This window comes from Alternaria postmessia (genome assembly GCF_024291825.1).
Source record: "Alternaria postmessia strain BMP 2775 chromosome Unknown scaffold_87, whole genome shotgun sequence".
Taxonomy (NCBI): Eukaryota; Fungi; Ascomycota; class Dothideomycetes; order Pleosporales; family Pleosporaceae; genus Alternaria; species Alternaria postmessia.
The window spans coordinates 65589-77706 of NW_026260160.1; the positions used below are offsets into that span (position 1 = coordinate 65589).

General features: G+C 49.9%; 4 protein-coding genes across 4 annotated transcripts; 1 reads left to right on the forward strand and 3 right to left on the reverse strand.

The window, feature by feature from the left end:
* Positions 1 to 238: 238 nt before the first annotated feature.
* Positions 239 to 2578, reverse strand: J4E82_009312 (uncharacterized protein; the record flags this gene model as incomplete). The annotated part of the gene is made up of 3 exons (XM_051735537.1): positions 239 to 1085; positions 1148 to 1855; positions 1905 to 2578. 3 exons carry the CDS (start codon positions 2576 to 2578, stop codon positions 239 to 241), a joined length of 2229 nt encoding a protein of 742 aa, XP_051584713.1.
* An 844-nt stretch (positions 2579 to 3422) lies between these two features.
* J4E82_009313 (uncharacterized protein) lies at positions 3423 to 6569 on the reverse strand (the record flags this gene model as incomplete). The annotated part of the gene is made up of 2 exons (XM_051735538.1): positions 3423 to 5942; positions 6123 to 6569. 2 exons carry the CDS (start codon positions 6567 to 6569, stop codon positions 3423 to 3425), a joined length of 2967 nt encoding a protein of 988 aa, XP_051584714.1.
* Positions 6570 to 7248: 679 nt separating this feature from the next.
* On the reverse strand, positions 7249 to 8281 carry J4E82_009314 (uncharacterized protein; the record flags this gene model as incomplete). The annotated part of the gene is made up of 2 exons (XM_051735539.1): positions 7249 to 8240; positions 8266 to 8281. 2 exons carry the CDS (start codon positions 8279 to 8281, stop codon positions 7249 to 7251), a joined length of 1008 nt encoding a protein of 335 aa, XP_051584715.1.
* A 709-nt stretch (positions 8282 to 8990) lies between these two features.
* J4E82_009315 (uncharacterized protein) lies at positions 8991 to 10538 on the forward strand (the record flags this gene model as incomplete). The annotated part of the gene is made up of 3 exons (XM_051735540.1): positions 8991 to 9301; positions 9354 to 9987; positions 10038 to 10538. 3 exons carry the CDS (start codon positions 8991 to 8993, stop codon positions 10536 to 10538), a joined length of 1446 nt encoding a protein of 481 aa, XP_051584716.1.
* Between the last annotated feature and the right edge of the window lie 1580 nt (positions 10539 to 12118).

Below are 12118 nucleotides of genomic sequence, written 5' to 3' on the forward strand. Positions count from 1 at the left end.
ACTATATGTATGACATCGCTCCTCCGATCATTGGAGGAATTCAATTGGTGATCTGGGGACATGATCTTCCTTATTGCGGATAGCGGGGGAGCATGGATTGGACATAGAATGGCTATAGCAGAATAGCTTTCTATCCAGTTGGGGGTATTAGCGGCGCTTGCAGGAGCACGGCGAAAAAGTCAGTCCATATTAGTCCACCAGTATACAATGCCACAGGCAACATAACCCATCTGCTTCCTCACTCAAGATCCCGAAACGACAGGTATGTGTCACCAAAAGATGCATCCTCCCCAACCAGTATTCGGTACGCAACTCTTGCATAATGTTTCGCCTGCTTCGACTTCTCTGACAGCCCTAATTGTTCCAACGCCGAGCGTGCGTGTAAAAAGACTTCCACCAGATGGTCCACTGTGTGACCCCATTCCAAGACGACTAGAGCTTCTGAGGTACGGTCGAGCCCAGTCACGACGAAACTCAGAGTCTGTAAAGTCTTTCTAGCTGATTCCAATCCCTTCGTAAGATCAAGCTTTCCCATGTAGATCCGTGTCAACAGCAGCTGTGGGTCCCATAGCGAGAGTCGAGGAACTTCTTCCGCTGGGCGAGCGTAGGTCTCGTTCAGCGCCTTGAGTAAGCGCTCAAACTTCATTGACATATCCTGAGGTATCACTCCAGACTTGCAGAGACGATCCAACTGAGCCAAAAGATTCTTCCTCTTTGTGATTTCCGAAGACTTAGTGGCTTTGATGTCTTCGCAGAGCGCGCACGTGCACACGAAGCCCCAGTTCTTGAACTTTCGCTCGGTCTTTGAAGTATAGATACCCTCTGGTGCTTCATACGGGAACATCAGTTCTGTGCCAACATCTAGGTCCTTGGCCGCGCGCACTATCATCATATCCCCGATGAAAGAGCGACGGACATTGCCGAGACAACTGTGGTTGATGTACGAGGCCTTAATCCAGATGCCACATGAATGGAAGTTGGCATTCTGTTTCGAGAAGTTGTTGGAAGTCACCTCTATGTGGCTCTTCAGTGTCGTGACCGGGCAGCCGAACACGTTGAGAGACATTGTTCGTTCGACAAGAAATCTGGGAAACTTTAGCGTCAGTCTACCGAACTTGCTAGTTCATCGCATGGAAGGTACACTTACGTGTCGATTACAGGTTGTCCATCAACGGATTGAACATCGACCGCTTTGTAATCGCCATGATGCAGATTAGTGAAATCGGGAGCCATTGATGGGTTCTTGTAGAGCTTTTGCGTTATTGACTGGATGAGATCCGCTTGGCCTCCCATGAAAGCTCTGTTCGTCTCTACATTCACCAAGAGAGTGATATTTGCATTACCTTTCTCCCCATCATCAACGTGAGCATGACTGAAAGCTTTCTCACACAGCACTAGATCCCCGGCTTTCATGGGCGTAGTTGTAAATAAGCCACGACCTTTCCCAGTCACTTTCCGAACCTCCACTGGTCCGATGTACGTAGCGTGATCTAGATGGGGTGGGCTGTACCTCTTTGCTTCGGCGTGTAGGAGCTTGAAGTCGAATTGCCCGGTACTACCTTCGTCGCAGCGACGTCTGGCGCGCGTCAGGGCAGCAATCGCTTCATGATTGGACGGGAAGAGTTTGCATAGCTGTTCAAGCACTTCGTAACAGTCTCCATACCGTCTGAGATAATATAGAGCCTCCGCTGCACGAAACAATGCCTTCTCTGAGGCTTCTTCACCGAACTCAGGGAAGCCTGTGTCGGACAATGCAGCGTCGTATTGTTTGGTTTTGAGATATGCCAGCGCTCTATTTCGCTTGATTACGTTTATTTCGCTCGGAGCAGATGAGTACACTAAGGCATTTGAGTACCTGGCAAAGTTGTTAGTGTAGCTACTGGCTGATCACAGGTCTCACTTACTTCTCGATCGCCTGCCAGTACTCTCCCTTTCCCACATGGGCATTGCCTTCAAGCTTCAATGTATTCGCGCATTTCCCGATTTCTAGGAACCGCGGCCGCCACGACTGTGGTATCCTGGTATCGTCGCTGTTCAAGAACACGATATCCGAAAGATGATCCACTCGCAGACTGTAGTCTCCAGATACCGTGACTTTGAAGAAAGGTTCCTTTACTATGAGGACGATGCCTTTGTCGACAACGTTGGTAGCTGGGCGGCTGACTTCATCTTCCTGTTGGTAAAGTTGCAGTATCACAACATCTCCGTATTCATCTTCCACCAGAACGAGGATTCCTGTCATACGATTTGGCGATGTGACTACTCGCAGAAGAAGGAATCTGCCACGGTGATGTGTCTCAAGCCTCAATTCTTCAATCTTGATAGGTTTGAGAGTTTTGAGTGCAGTAGTGCAAGGCGGATATGCTGGTGGAACGAACGATGAGTGTATGTTTTGTGTGTCCTTCTTTCCAGTCCTTTGTGCGGTACTCATGGACACCATCATGAACTCGAGCAACATTACGTGTCTGTCTTTGCGATCGCGCGGACGCTGACCATGTCTCTTTTTAGCGTCTTGCAGAACACGCCTATGCTGTTGAATGTACTGCATGTAATTGTCTACATCTTTGCATACATCCATGGCTGTGGGGTGGCGCAAAGTGGGTGCGGGGGCAGGATAATGGTGTTAAAGTTGTTGCGGAGAACTTGACAACTAGTCGTTGTTTACTGAAAATGGGATGTCTGATATTCTTGATGGCTTTCCTTCGGGAGGTGAGGTTACGTTCGATCGGGGTACTGATTGCGACTGTCGTTAATGGCTCTTCTGCTTCGCGTCATCACAGTATCAGCGGATGAGTCGAAAGACCATCAGCGGATGATGACCAAGTTTTATCGTCAAAGGCTTTCAGCCTGCATCACATTATCGTTTGTTTGTACGCGAGGGGTTTCATTGGCTGTGAGCGTAACACGTAGGTCTGTACCACGCCACGCATGCACATAGACAAACGGGACTGGATGCGGCACCAAAAAGGTGTTCGGGGCTGCATGTTCGGTCCGGGATGTTGAACGCATAATCACCCGGGTGCTTGATTGGGCTGTTCTACTTGTAAACAAGCTGTCTCATCAACATTTCCTGATCTGAAAAGAAGATGCCGCTACTAGGCCGTCTGCACGTTCTTCCTATGTCTCAAACATAGGCGCAGGCCGCAGTGCCGGCTCCATTCATGGCTTTGGTTTAGCATTGCAGATCCGTGCGCTTTTTCGAGTATAGAGCAAACAACAAATGTTTCATTGGCCAGATGTAAGATGCGCGCGTTTGTACATGACACGCCTGCACGTGAATGGGCGGGGCTGGAGGTCGGAATCAGTAGGTTGCATCGGCAACGGCTTCAAGTCGCATCTCGAGAATGTCCAACACTACTTGTTACGCCTGAGCGACATCTAAGCTGTAGAAATTGCTGTATGCCTTCGCGCATTTCGAGTCACTAACTGAACACGTAGTCCTGGGAAGGAAGATCCATAATCTGCCACAACCCCTTCACCTTCCGAAGCACTTGTAAACTGAGGCCCTGATTACCGAAGCGCTCAGTCGCTTCGGGAATATCAACAATATCAGTGACTTCCTTCTCTGGCAAAGGGTCAGTCGCTCTACTCTTTCCTTTTGCTTCTAATCCACCCGGCTGATAGGAGAGCGGTGTAGCCAGCGATGTGCCTGAGAGTGATCGCTTTACTTCAACAGTGGCAACTGTCGTCTCGTCGCTGCGGTTCCTTTCTTCAACGACCCAGCATACTCTCATGCTGCGAAGTTTTGGACGCGGAAGTACCTCCCAGTCTGGATTGTATGGTGTGGCCACCTGGCATGGCCCATCCACGTCGAAGGTAGACAGCAGGGTTTCCTTGCGTCGCCTTTCCCCAGAGGCGGAATGATAGTCCCTGTTTGCTGCCACTTCGGTAAGCACAATCATTGGCCACCGCCAGTTTAGAGGTTGCTTCTTAATCGAAGGAGTGCCCTGGAGCTGTGTAAATAACATATGCCGCACAATTTGTTTACTTATGATCGACCTTGACTCATCGGCGGGCGATTTTTCAAACCCCTTTTTTACTTCCGGTTTTATCTCAGCAGTAGATTCATGACTGGGGTGGAATTCCGAGGCGGCGGAGTCTTTTGGATTTGGTGGTGTGTATGTTCCACACCACAGCCTCCCCGTCTCCATGATCCGATCGACAAACCATAACTGCGCAAAAGTTTTGTCGAGTGTCTCTTCAAGCTGCAAAGTGGCGAATGGACGTTCCAGAACGTCAACGTGGTCAAAAAGAGCATCACCGACCTCATCTGGCAGTGGGTCCTCTGAGCCTGGGACTTGGTCGATTCGGACAGATTGCCAGATACTTGTGGCTAGGCCCCTCGCCAACGCTCTATCATCGAACGCGTTCAAGGTGTATCTGAGAATATCGAAGATTATTCGGGCAATAAGGTCCTGCATTGCTGGGACTTGCTTCACACGATAACAATCGACGTATCGTGTTAATTGTACTCCGCGATGATCGATGCCCTTCCAAAGAGCTGAGTCATCTGGAACATGACCAAATTTTCGAAAATCTTCTAAAGCTTGTTTGGATACGCCTGGCTGTGAGAACCATTGGAAAATTATCCCATTCCGTGCATTGTATTGGTCCCAGGTCTCGCTCTTTTGACGGTCTACGAACATTCTCCAGCATCTTAGCGATTCCCAGGCATCAGCCCATGTCGATTGAATGAGCGTAAAGTCGACTTCGTAATTCACGGACCACAGATATGCATTCAAGAGTAGCCCATCCGGAGTAACGCTGCCAGGCACGACTCCTTGAAGCCTGACGTTGAGAAAGTCGCGCACTTGGCAGTGCTCGATCCGCGAAGCCTCCAGGAAAAAGCTCTGAAACAAGAGCGAGCTTGATGCATGTCCAGCGTAAGCATCACCTGAATAGACTTCATTTGGTGGTGGATATGCCTCGGGCGCAAGCAGAGATAAGTCGCCATTATTCAATGCTAATGCCAATATAGCAAGGCGTAGGGAATGACAATTATTGCCAACAGCTTTTGTGTCGAGTCGGAAATCATAGTCGCACATGTTCGCTATTATAGCGAGTCTGTCGGACTGAAAATAACATTCGCGATGATTCAATAGAGTCAGGGCTCCTGCAGCATTGATCGTAGGCCGCTTGCCGTACTGGCCCTCGCTATAGGTCATCATGACCTGTTGAAGTGTGTTTGCCTCCACCGTTCTCGGATGTAGAGTTTCCGCTGCTTCGAGCACCGATCGAGCGCCTGGCCATGTCTCCGCTGGCGCGTAGTCAGAGCGCACAAGCATTGACCCAACGGAAGAGAAGTCTCGTAGAAGAAGGTTGCGCATGACATCGAGGATTCGCCAGAATTTGGCCAACGAGATACACGCAAGTGTTGAGTCAAGTCCACGCGAATGGTCGTCGAGCGAATGGTAAGGACGATCCTCTCTCTCGCATTGATACCCTTCTCGGAATTTTGATGGGAATGTTAAACCAGGACTGTGTCGAAATGCTAGTACTAGCTTTAGTCCTGCACAGATAGCCTCTTGAATGACCCACGCCCGGGTGTACCATCTGTCTTGACAGGTTTCATGAAGGAGGCGGATGATATGTTCACAGTACCGAAGACTCATAGCTCCTTGTGTCATTACCCGATCGGCATTTAGTATAGTCTGGATTGCATTGAGCTGCTCCTGTGAAGTGATCTCGACATCGAGTAAGCCCGCCGTATACATGGCCCTATTGTACACAATGTCCATTGACTGTATGCCAAGCTCTTGCATCTCCCAATCTGCCTTTGTACTGGTCTCAGTCGGTTGAGGGAGGCACTCCTGGTCGATCCAGATCATACGAAGGCCATACGAATTGGCGAAGTCGACAGCACGATCCAAGACATCATCGAGAGCACGACTAGCGCGAACACGCCCGTCGAGATCTCGAACGGTGTAGCTTCTTGGAATGGGCTTGTCGTCTCGCGGCGGCCAACAGTATGACACAGCGACATAATGCATACATATATCGATCGATGCGATATTACGCTTTTCGCCCCGGTCAAACCACCCTGGATGATCCACCGTCGGATTGACTAGGCGAAACTTTCGAGGCTTCCATTTATGAGAAAATTCGGGATACCATGCACATACACGGCACTTGGCTTTCCATGAGTCGTTGGCGTATTCTGAGCGTTGGGCCCTGTCTTGTCCTTCTGACGCTGCGGTACCACTGTCTCCTAAGCTCATCTGTAGTGCGTATTCCTGTTGCGCTTCCTCATCGTCGCTGTCGTATCCATTGATTTTAACGTCTGAGTCATCATAGACCAAGAAGCAGATGTCCCTCGTCGCCCATTGCCGAGCCTTCGCGCGCTCGAATTTGTACTTAGAGATCTCTGCAATCTCTGCAAACATGTTCGACCCCAGTGTTGTTACAGTATCTTGTAGATCGTTCTTCATCTTTACTGTTTCCTTCTGATGACTGGGGCCACTGACATCCCCGCCATCGACCGTAGCCGCCATCGATTCGTCTTGCTGGACCGGATCATCGTACAGCTCATCATCGTCCTGCATGGAATTGTAAGAGCCGTTATCTTTCATCTCGCAGCTCATATTGAAAAGCCTGTGGACATAGAGGTTTCGCGTCAGTCACGTCTGGGAAGGCTGTGTTCTACGAGACATCGAATGTGGACAGTTTTCCAAGTTTCAATATTTCGACAATCATGCAGGCAGCAGGCGCAAGGCTGAAGACGCCCCATTGATCAGTCGTCAGCTTCCATGGGGGCCAAAACACCCTTGGAAGGCCCCGCAACTGTCGATAAGAAATATAAGCGCTGATGCTTGTCTGCAGATAAGTCTGATCGACATTTCGAGCTTTAGTCCAATGATTATCGATGGCCATGGCGGGGAAGACGACCTATTCAAGAGGAAGCCGTTGAGACGTTTGCCATATCGGCCATCGAGGAGGTGTTGACATGGTAGATGGGCAACAACGATCTGGTGTTTTCTAATTCGAACACCTGGCAATGGCGGTGTGTGAGGATCTCTTGGTTCCAGAGCTCCGATGCTTGAAAGTACCTCCCACGTGCATGTCAATGGAATCTCGTCTTTATCCGGGGAGTTTTAATTGGTCGAGATTGCGACACGTAAGCTGGTACCATGTGGCACGGTAACGATTGAGGCTGAGCTTGACACCAGTTGAAGACGACGGTCCGCTGCGCGACGCGTATGCTCGGTCCGTAAATGCCATCTGCAGATAGATCCGACGCTGTTCGGGTGTCTAGTTTTCATCGGGCCAGTCCACAAACAAGCTGTCATCTAGGTCTTTCAATAGCCGTCGCCTCAAAAGCTGCTCGTCTTGAGAGAGGACTTCTCCGCCAGGGCCAGCGACAGGTTGATTGGAATCCTCATCTACGGGCGCAGGCTGTACCAGCCCTATTCGTGGAAGCGTGTCTTCTCGCGGTAAAGGCTCCGGATTCTCCTCTTCGCGTGGCGGAAACGTCCGATTCACGCCATACAACGTGATGTGTCTTCTCCACTGCTTCTTTCCGCCGATGTATATGCCAGGTATCCTCATCTTCAGATAGCCATTCCCCAAAAACGATATGTCAAGTCGCACCTCTGCCTTTCCGGACCCTGAGTAATTTTTGCGGACACCTGTGAGAGGTACTAAGTCCAAGGATGCCAGTTTCGGGACGTTGAGAGGAATGTGCCAATCGTTTTCGAGGCCGTCAAGGGAGAGTGACGCGGTAACTTCCGTTGAAGAGAGCACAGGGTCGTTGGTTTGATCTCCGATGACCAAAGTACCTGTTTTCCATTGACGAAAGTGATAATGTATCTCTCCTCGGTGCTCGGCCTCGCGAAGATCCAACAGGTTGGGAGAATAAAGGTCCCATTGGCCCTGCACATCACCCGCTTGAATTTCCTCTTCGCGCGCGGATTTGATGGCTAGATGTCTATGCGCATTGTCAACGCTTCTCTCATACTCCTCTTCTACCTTCATTGCTTTCTCGTAACCATCGTCGACCTCAAAGTCGTCAAGGTCCGATGCGCTAGAGTCCGATTCGTCAGAATCCTGATGGCCGGCATCAGTCTCAACGACTGAGTTGAACAAATTTCTTATGCCTATTCTGGCCTCATAAGGCAGTTCTCTACGTGTAACGAACTTCTCATTTTCGAGCGCGACTCTCTTGGCGGTGGCCGCGTTGCGACTGGCCATGTCATCATCGGTCGCCTTACGTTTGGCAGCTAGCCACGTCAACTTGATGATTGCTGGGAATCCAGATGGAAGACGCACCTTTCTTGGGCGGCATGGCGACGCACGAGTGCCGAAACGCGTGTGAAGAGCGGTGGTCGCGTCCATACCTAATCGCGCTTGTCGATCAACGGTGATTACGTCATCAAGTTGAAATCCGCATATCATGGCCGCGGTAGCTGAGGCACGCCCAGAAACGGCATGCTTCAAGAAACGAAAACTTGCGAAATTCACAGCAGAGTATCCTTGGGTACATAGCAAGTTTACAACTAATCAATGTGAGCCAACACCAAGCCTTTGCTATCGGGCTGGGTGTCGTCATCGGCTCTGTTTGTGCTCGGAATTTGCGACATTCCGCTAACCGTGGGGTCCATGAAAAGCCAAGGTCTTGACCCCAAGCTCGGCTCCGAGATCCACTTCACTCCACTTCACTCCGTCCGGCTAGAAATCCCCGATGAATAGATTAGAAGATACTAGGTTCTGGTTTTGATTGATTGGCCAAGTCGACCGACGAACAGTTGATTAGTGATTTCTTATGTTGAGTTCGTACGAGTCAAATCTTGGAACGTCTCTAGATGTTAGATGTGAAGCTGCTGTATAGGCATGGGCAAAGGTAGAGGGATTGGAAGGTCGGACCTTCTTCGGTCAGCAGCACAAGAACGCTATGTTAAATAGCTCTGTCATCCATTTCGACGAATTGGATCACTGTGTAGCACATTCTCTCTTGTCTCAACGTCTCATATCACCAGTTTCTTGAACTTCTCATCATGGCATCCCAGAAGCACACCAAGGTTCTCATAGCGGGTGGGAGTGTTGCTGGACTCACCCTGGCCAACATCCTCGAAAAGCTTGGGATAGACTATCTGGTTTTGGAAAAGTATGGAAAGATTGCTCCTGATCTAGGTGCGAGTATTGGCATACTTCCCTATGGCCTTCGTATTTTCGATCAGTTTGGTTGCTTTGAAGATGTCAAAGCTTTACTCAATGGTGTGGATGCTGGTGAGCTATTGACTCAGAGGAACGACAATGGCAAGGTTGTATTACTCTTTGAGGGAGCCAACAAACGCATAACCGAGCGGTGAGTTACAAACCCCTGCATGACCTCATTGTCTTGAAGCTGATGTGGACAGTTTTGGATATTCGCCGGTCTTTGTGGACCGTCAGATGATAATCCAGGTTCTATATGATAAGCTGCCTGACAAATCGAAGGTCCTCACCAACAAAGGAGTCACCGAGGTCAGGCAGTCTACTGGCGGGGTTGAAGTTGTCACCGCAGACGGGGAAACCTACCACGGGGATATCCTTGTTGGCGCTGATGGCATTCACAGTACAGTGCGCGAGGAGATGTGGAGACTGGCAGATCAAGAAACACCCGGATATTTCCCTGTCAGCGATCGTTCGATACCAACAGAGTACTGTTGCATCTTCGGCATATCCCGACCAAGCGAGAAATTCCCTTGTTCGACACAAAATGTACAAGGTCGAGACAATTCATACCTCGTCTTGACCGGACCAGATCACCGCATCTACTGGTTCCTGTTTAAGAAGCTTCCAGTGACGGCCTATGGCAAGATCCCGCGCTACACCAAAGATCAAGAGGACGCGCTGGTAGCGGAACATGCGTCCGATCATATCACAGATACTCTGACGTTCGGCGAACTATATGCATTACGCAAAACATCAACCCTGCAAGCTCTTCCTGAGGTGGTGTTTAGTAAATGGCATTACAATCGCATCATGACCATTGGAGATGCTGCCCATAAGGTAAGTCTAGCGGGTTTGAGGGGGGATCACCAAACTGATACGTCTCGTAGTTCAACCCTATCAGCGGCCATGGCGGAAACAGCGCAATCGAAGATGCCGCAGTTCTTGCAGACCAACTCCACGCTCTTTTCAACCGTAAAGGCGAAAGCATCACCGACGCAGACTTCGTCAAGGCTTTTCAAACAACCCAAAGCCTCCGTGTTGACCGCGCGACCGCTCTTCTGAAGTTCTCTCACGCCCAGCAAAGTGTACAGGCCATGGACACTGTGACATCGAAATTCATAGCAAGATATATCGTGCCCTTGTATCATGCAGAGAAGATGATCGACGTGCTTTGTGGCACCTCACGTGGGGGTACGCATATCAAAGCGCTGCCGTTGCCAAATCGGCCGCACAGCGATCTTTGGGATGATGAGAAGGGAGCAAACCTGGTTGATTGGAGACGCGTAGGCTATGTCTTCTCTGCAACTGTTGCTGCTTTGGCGGTGTTTTCGACTCAGACGCAGTTGCTTCCCATCGCTTCGATGAGGAAGTTATTGCTGAGTTCCTAGTCGAAGGTACAGACCTAGGAAACCAACGAGACCTAATAGATAGATCAAAGGGATTGGACAGATATGTAGAAGAAAGCATTCAATAAGTTACGGACATCATTGATGAGCCGATAATACCGCTCCGCTAGTCAGCTTCTTTGATCGCGTGCAATCATTATGTTTAATGTCACGACGCTGACACATCATCGTCAAGTCATCCTCAAGCCTATTGATCCTATCGCGCTCCAGAAAGTCATCTTGCTTCTAATGCGCCATCTGCCGCTCCTCCAATTTCACTCCGGAGTTGTAGCATAGAGCTATACACGCCTCCAGCCTCAATGATAGTCCACCGACTATCCCAGTCGCCAATGGTTTTCACAGAGTTTGCTCCGCCCAAGATCATAGTAGTTGGAAAAACATGGCCTCTATACAAATCGTCATATGAACAAAACACCCGGGTTCGCCGCATTCACGAGACCGTACACCGTATAAGGCGGTGCCGTCTCACCCGAGGCATACCCTGCCGCCCACACCCCCGAAGCTTGATTTGAACCACACTCATTTGCACCCAGTCTTATGAACTCGGACATGTCTTTTGGACTTACGCAAGACCGACCGGGTACCCCCCCGAAAGACGCGAGCTTCGATGCAATCACAAACGAACATCCGCTGTTAGAAGCACTAATAGGAAAATTAGTAGGGACAACGTATGGGTAGGGAACAGGGCACTTGCACTTCACAGTAGGAGCTGTAGATTATGTTGCCGTCACTAGAGCCGGATTCGCCCTTTTTGAGGCACGTGGAATCGTCGGTGCAGAACTTAGGGCTGGTGTCTGTGTCACTGAGCTGTTCGCCGTTGATGATGCTTCGTTTGTCAGCTTATATATCTCCAACTTTGGGGTGACATACGACCCAAGTATGGCTAGACAGTCTAGCGGCCGCGTTCCGCCATCACCATTTCCGCAAGTAAATCCTTGCGCGTTTGTTGGCGTCACTGCACCGATGGCTGTTTTTGAAAGAAGAACATCCCCACTCATTGGTGCATGTATGGCGCCATCGCCATTAAGCGGTCGAAATCCACCCTGATAGAACTACTTCTGTCAGTCTCTGTCTAGAATTGAGGCTCAAGTGGAAGAATGCTTTACTTGGTAAGGATTGGGCCCGTTAACCCAGCCGGTATTTGGCCCTTCATTGATGCATTCCTTGATGATGGCATCAGTGGAATCCCAGCATTGTTGCCACTGCTCATCGCTAGACGGTGTACCGCGATAGAAGTACTATAAAAAAGTATTAGATCACTTTCTTCCGCTTGCATAACTCTCACTCACCGCTTCAATGTCACCTTCAATGGCAATGGCAATCTCGCAGTCGCCTGTAGTCTTACTTCCAGTCTTCCATGCCACTCCAGCTGGAAGGCCAGCCGGCATCTCGCAACTGTTCGTGCAGATAACTTCTCTCAATGTATAGAGCACTTGATTGGGCGTTTTGCTTCCATCCGACCATATCATTTCTTTGGGGACTTGAGATGCTGAATTCTTCGAACATGTCAACTGACCTGACCCTTGAGTTGGTGATGCGCTACTGGTAGGGGTTGCTGGAGC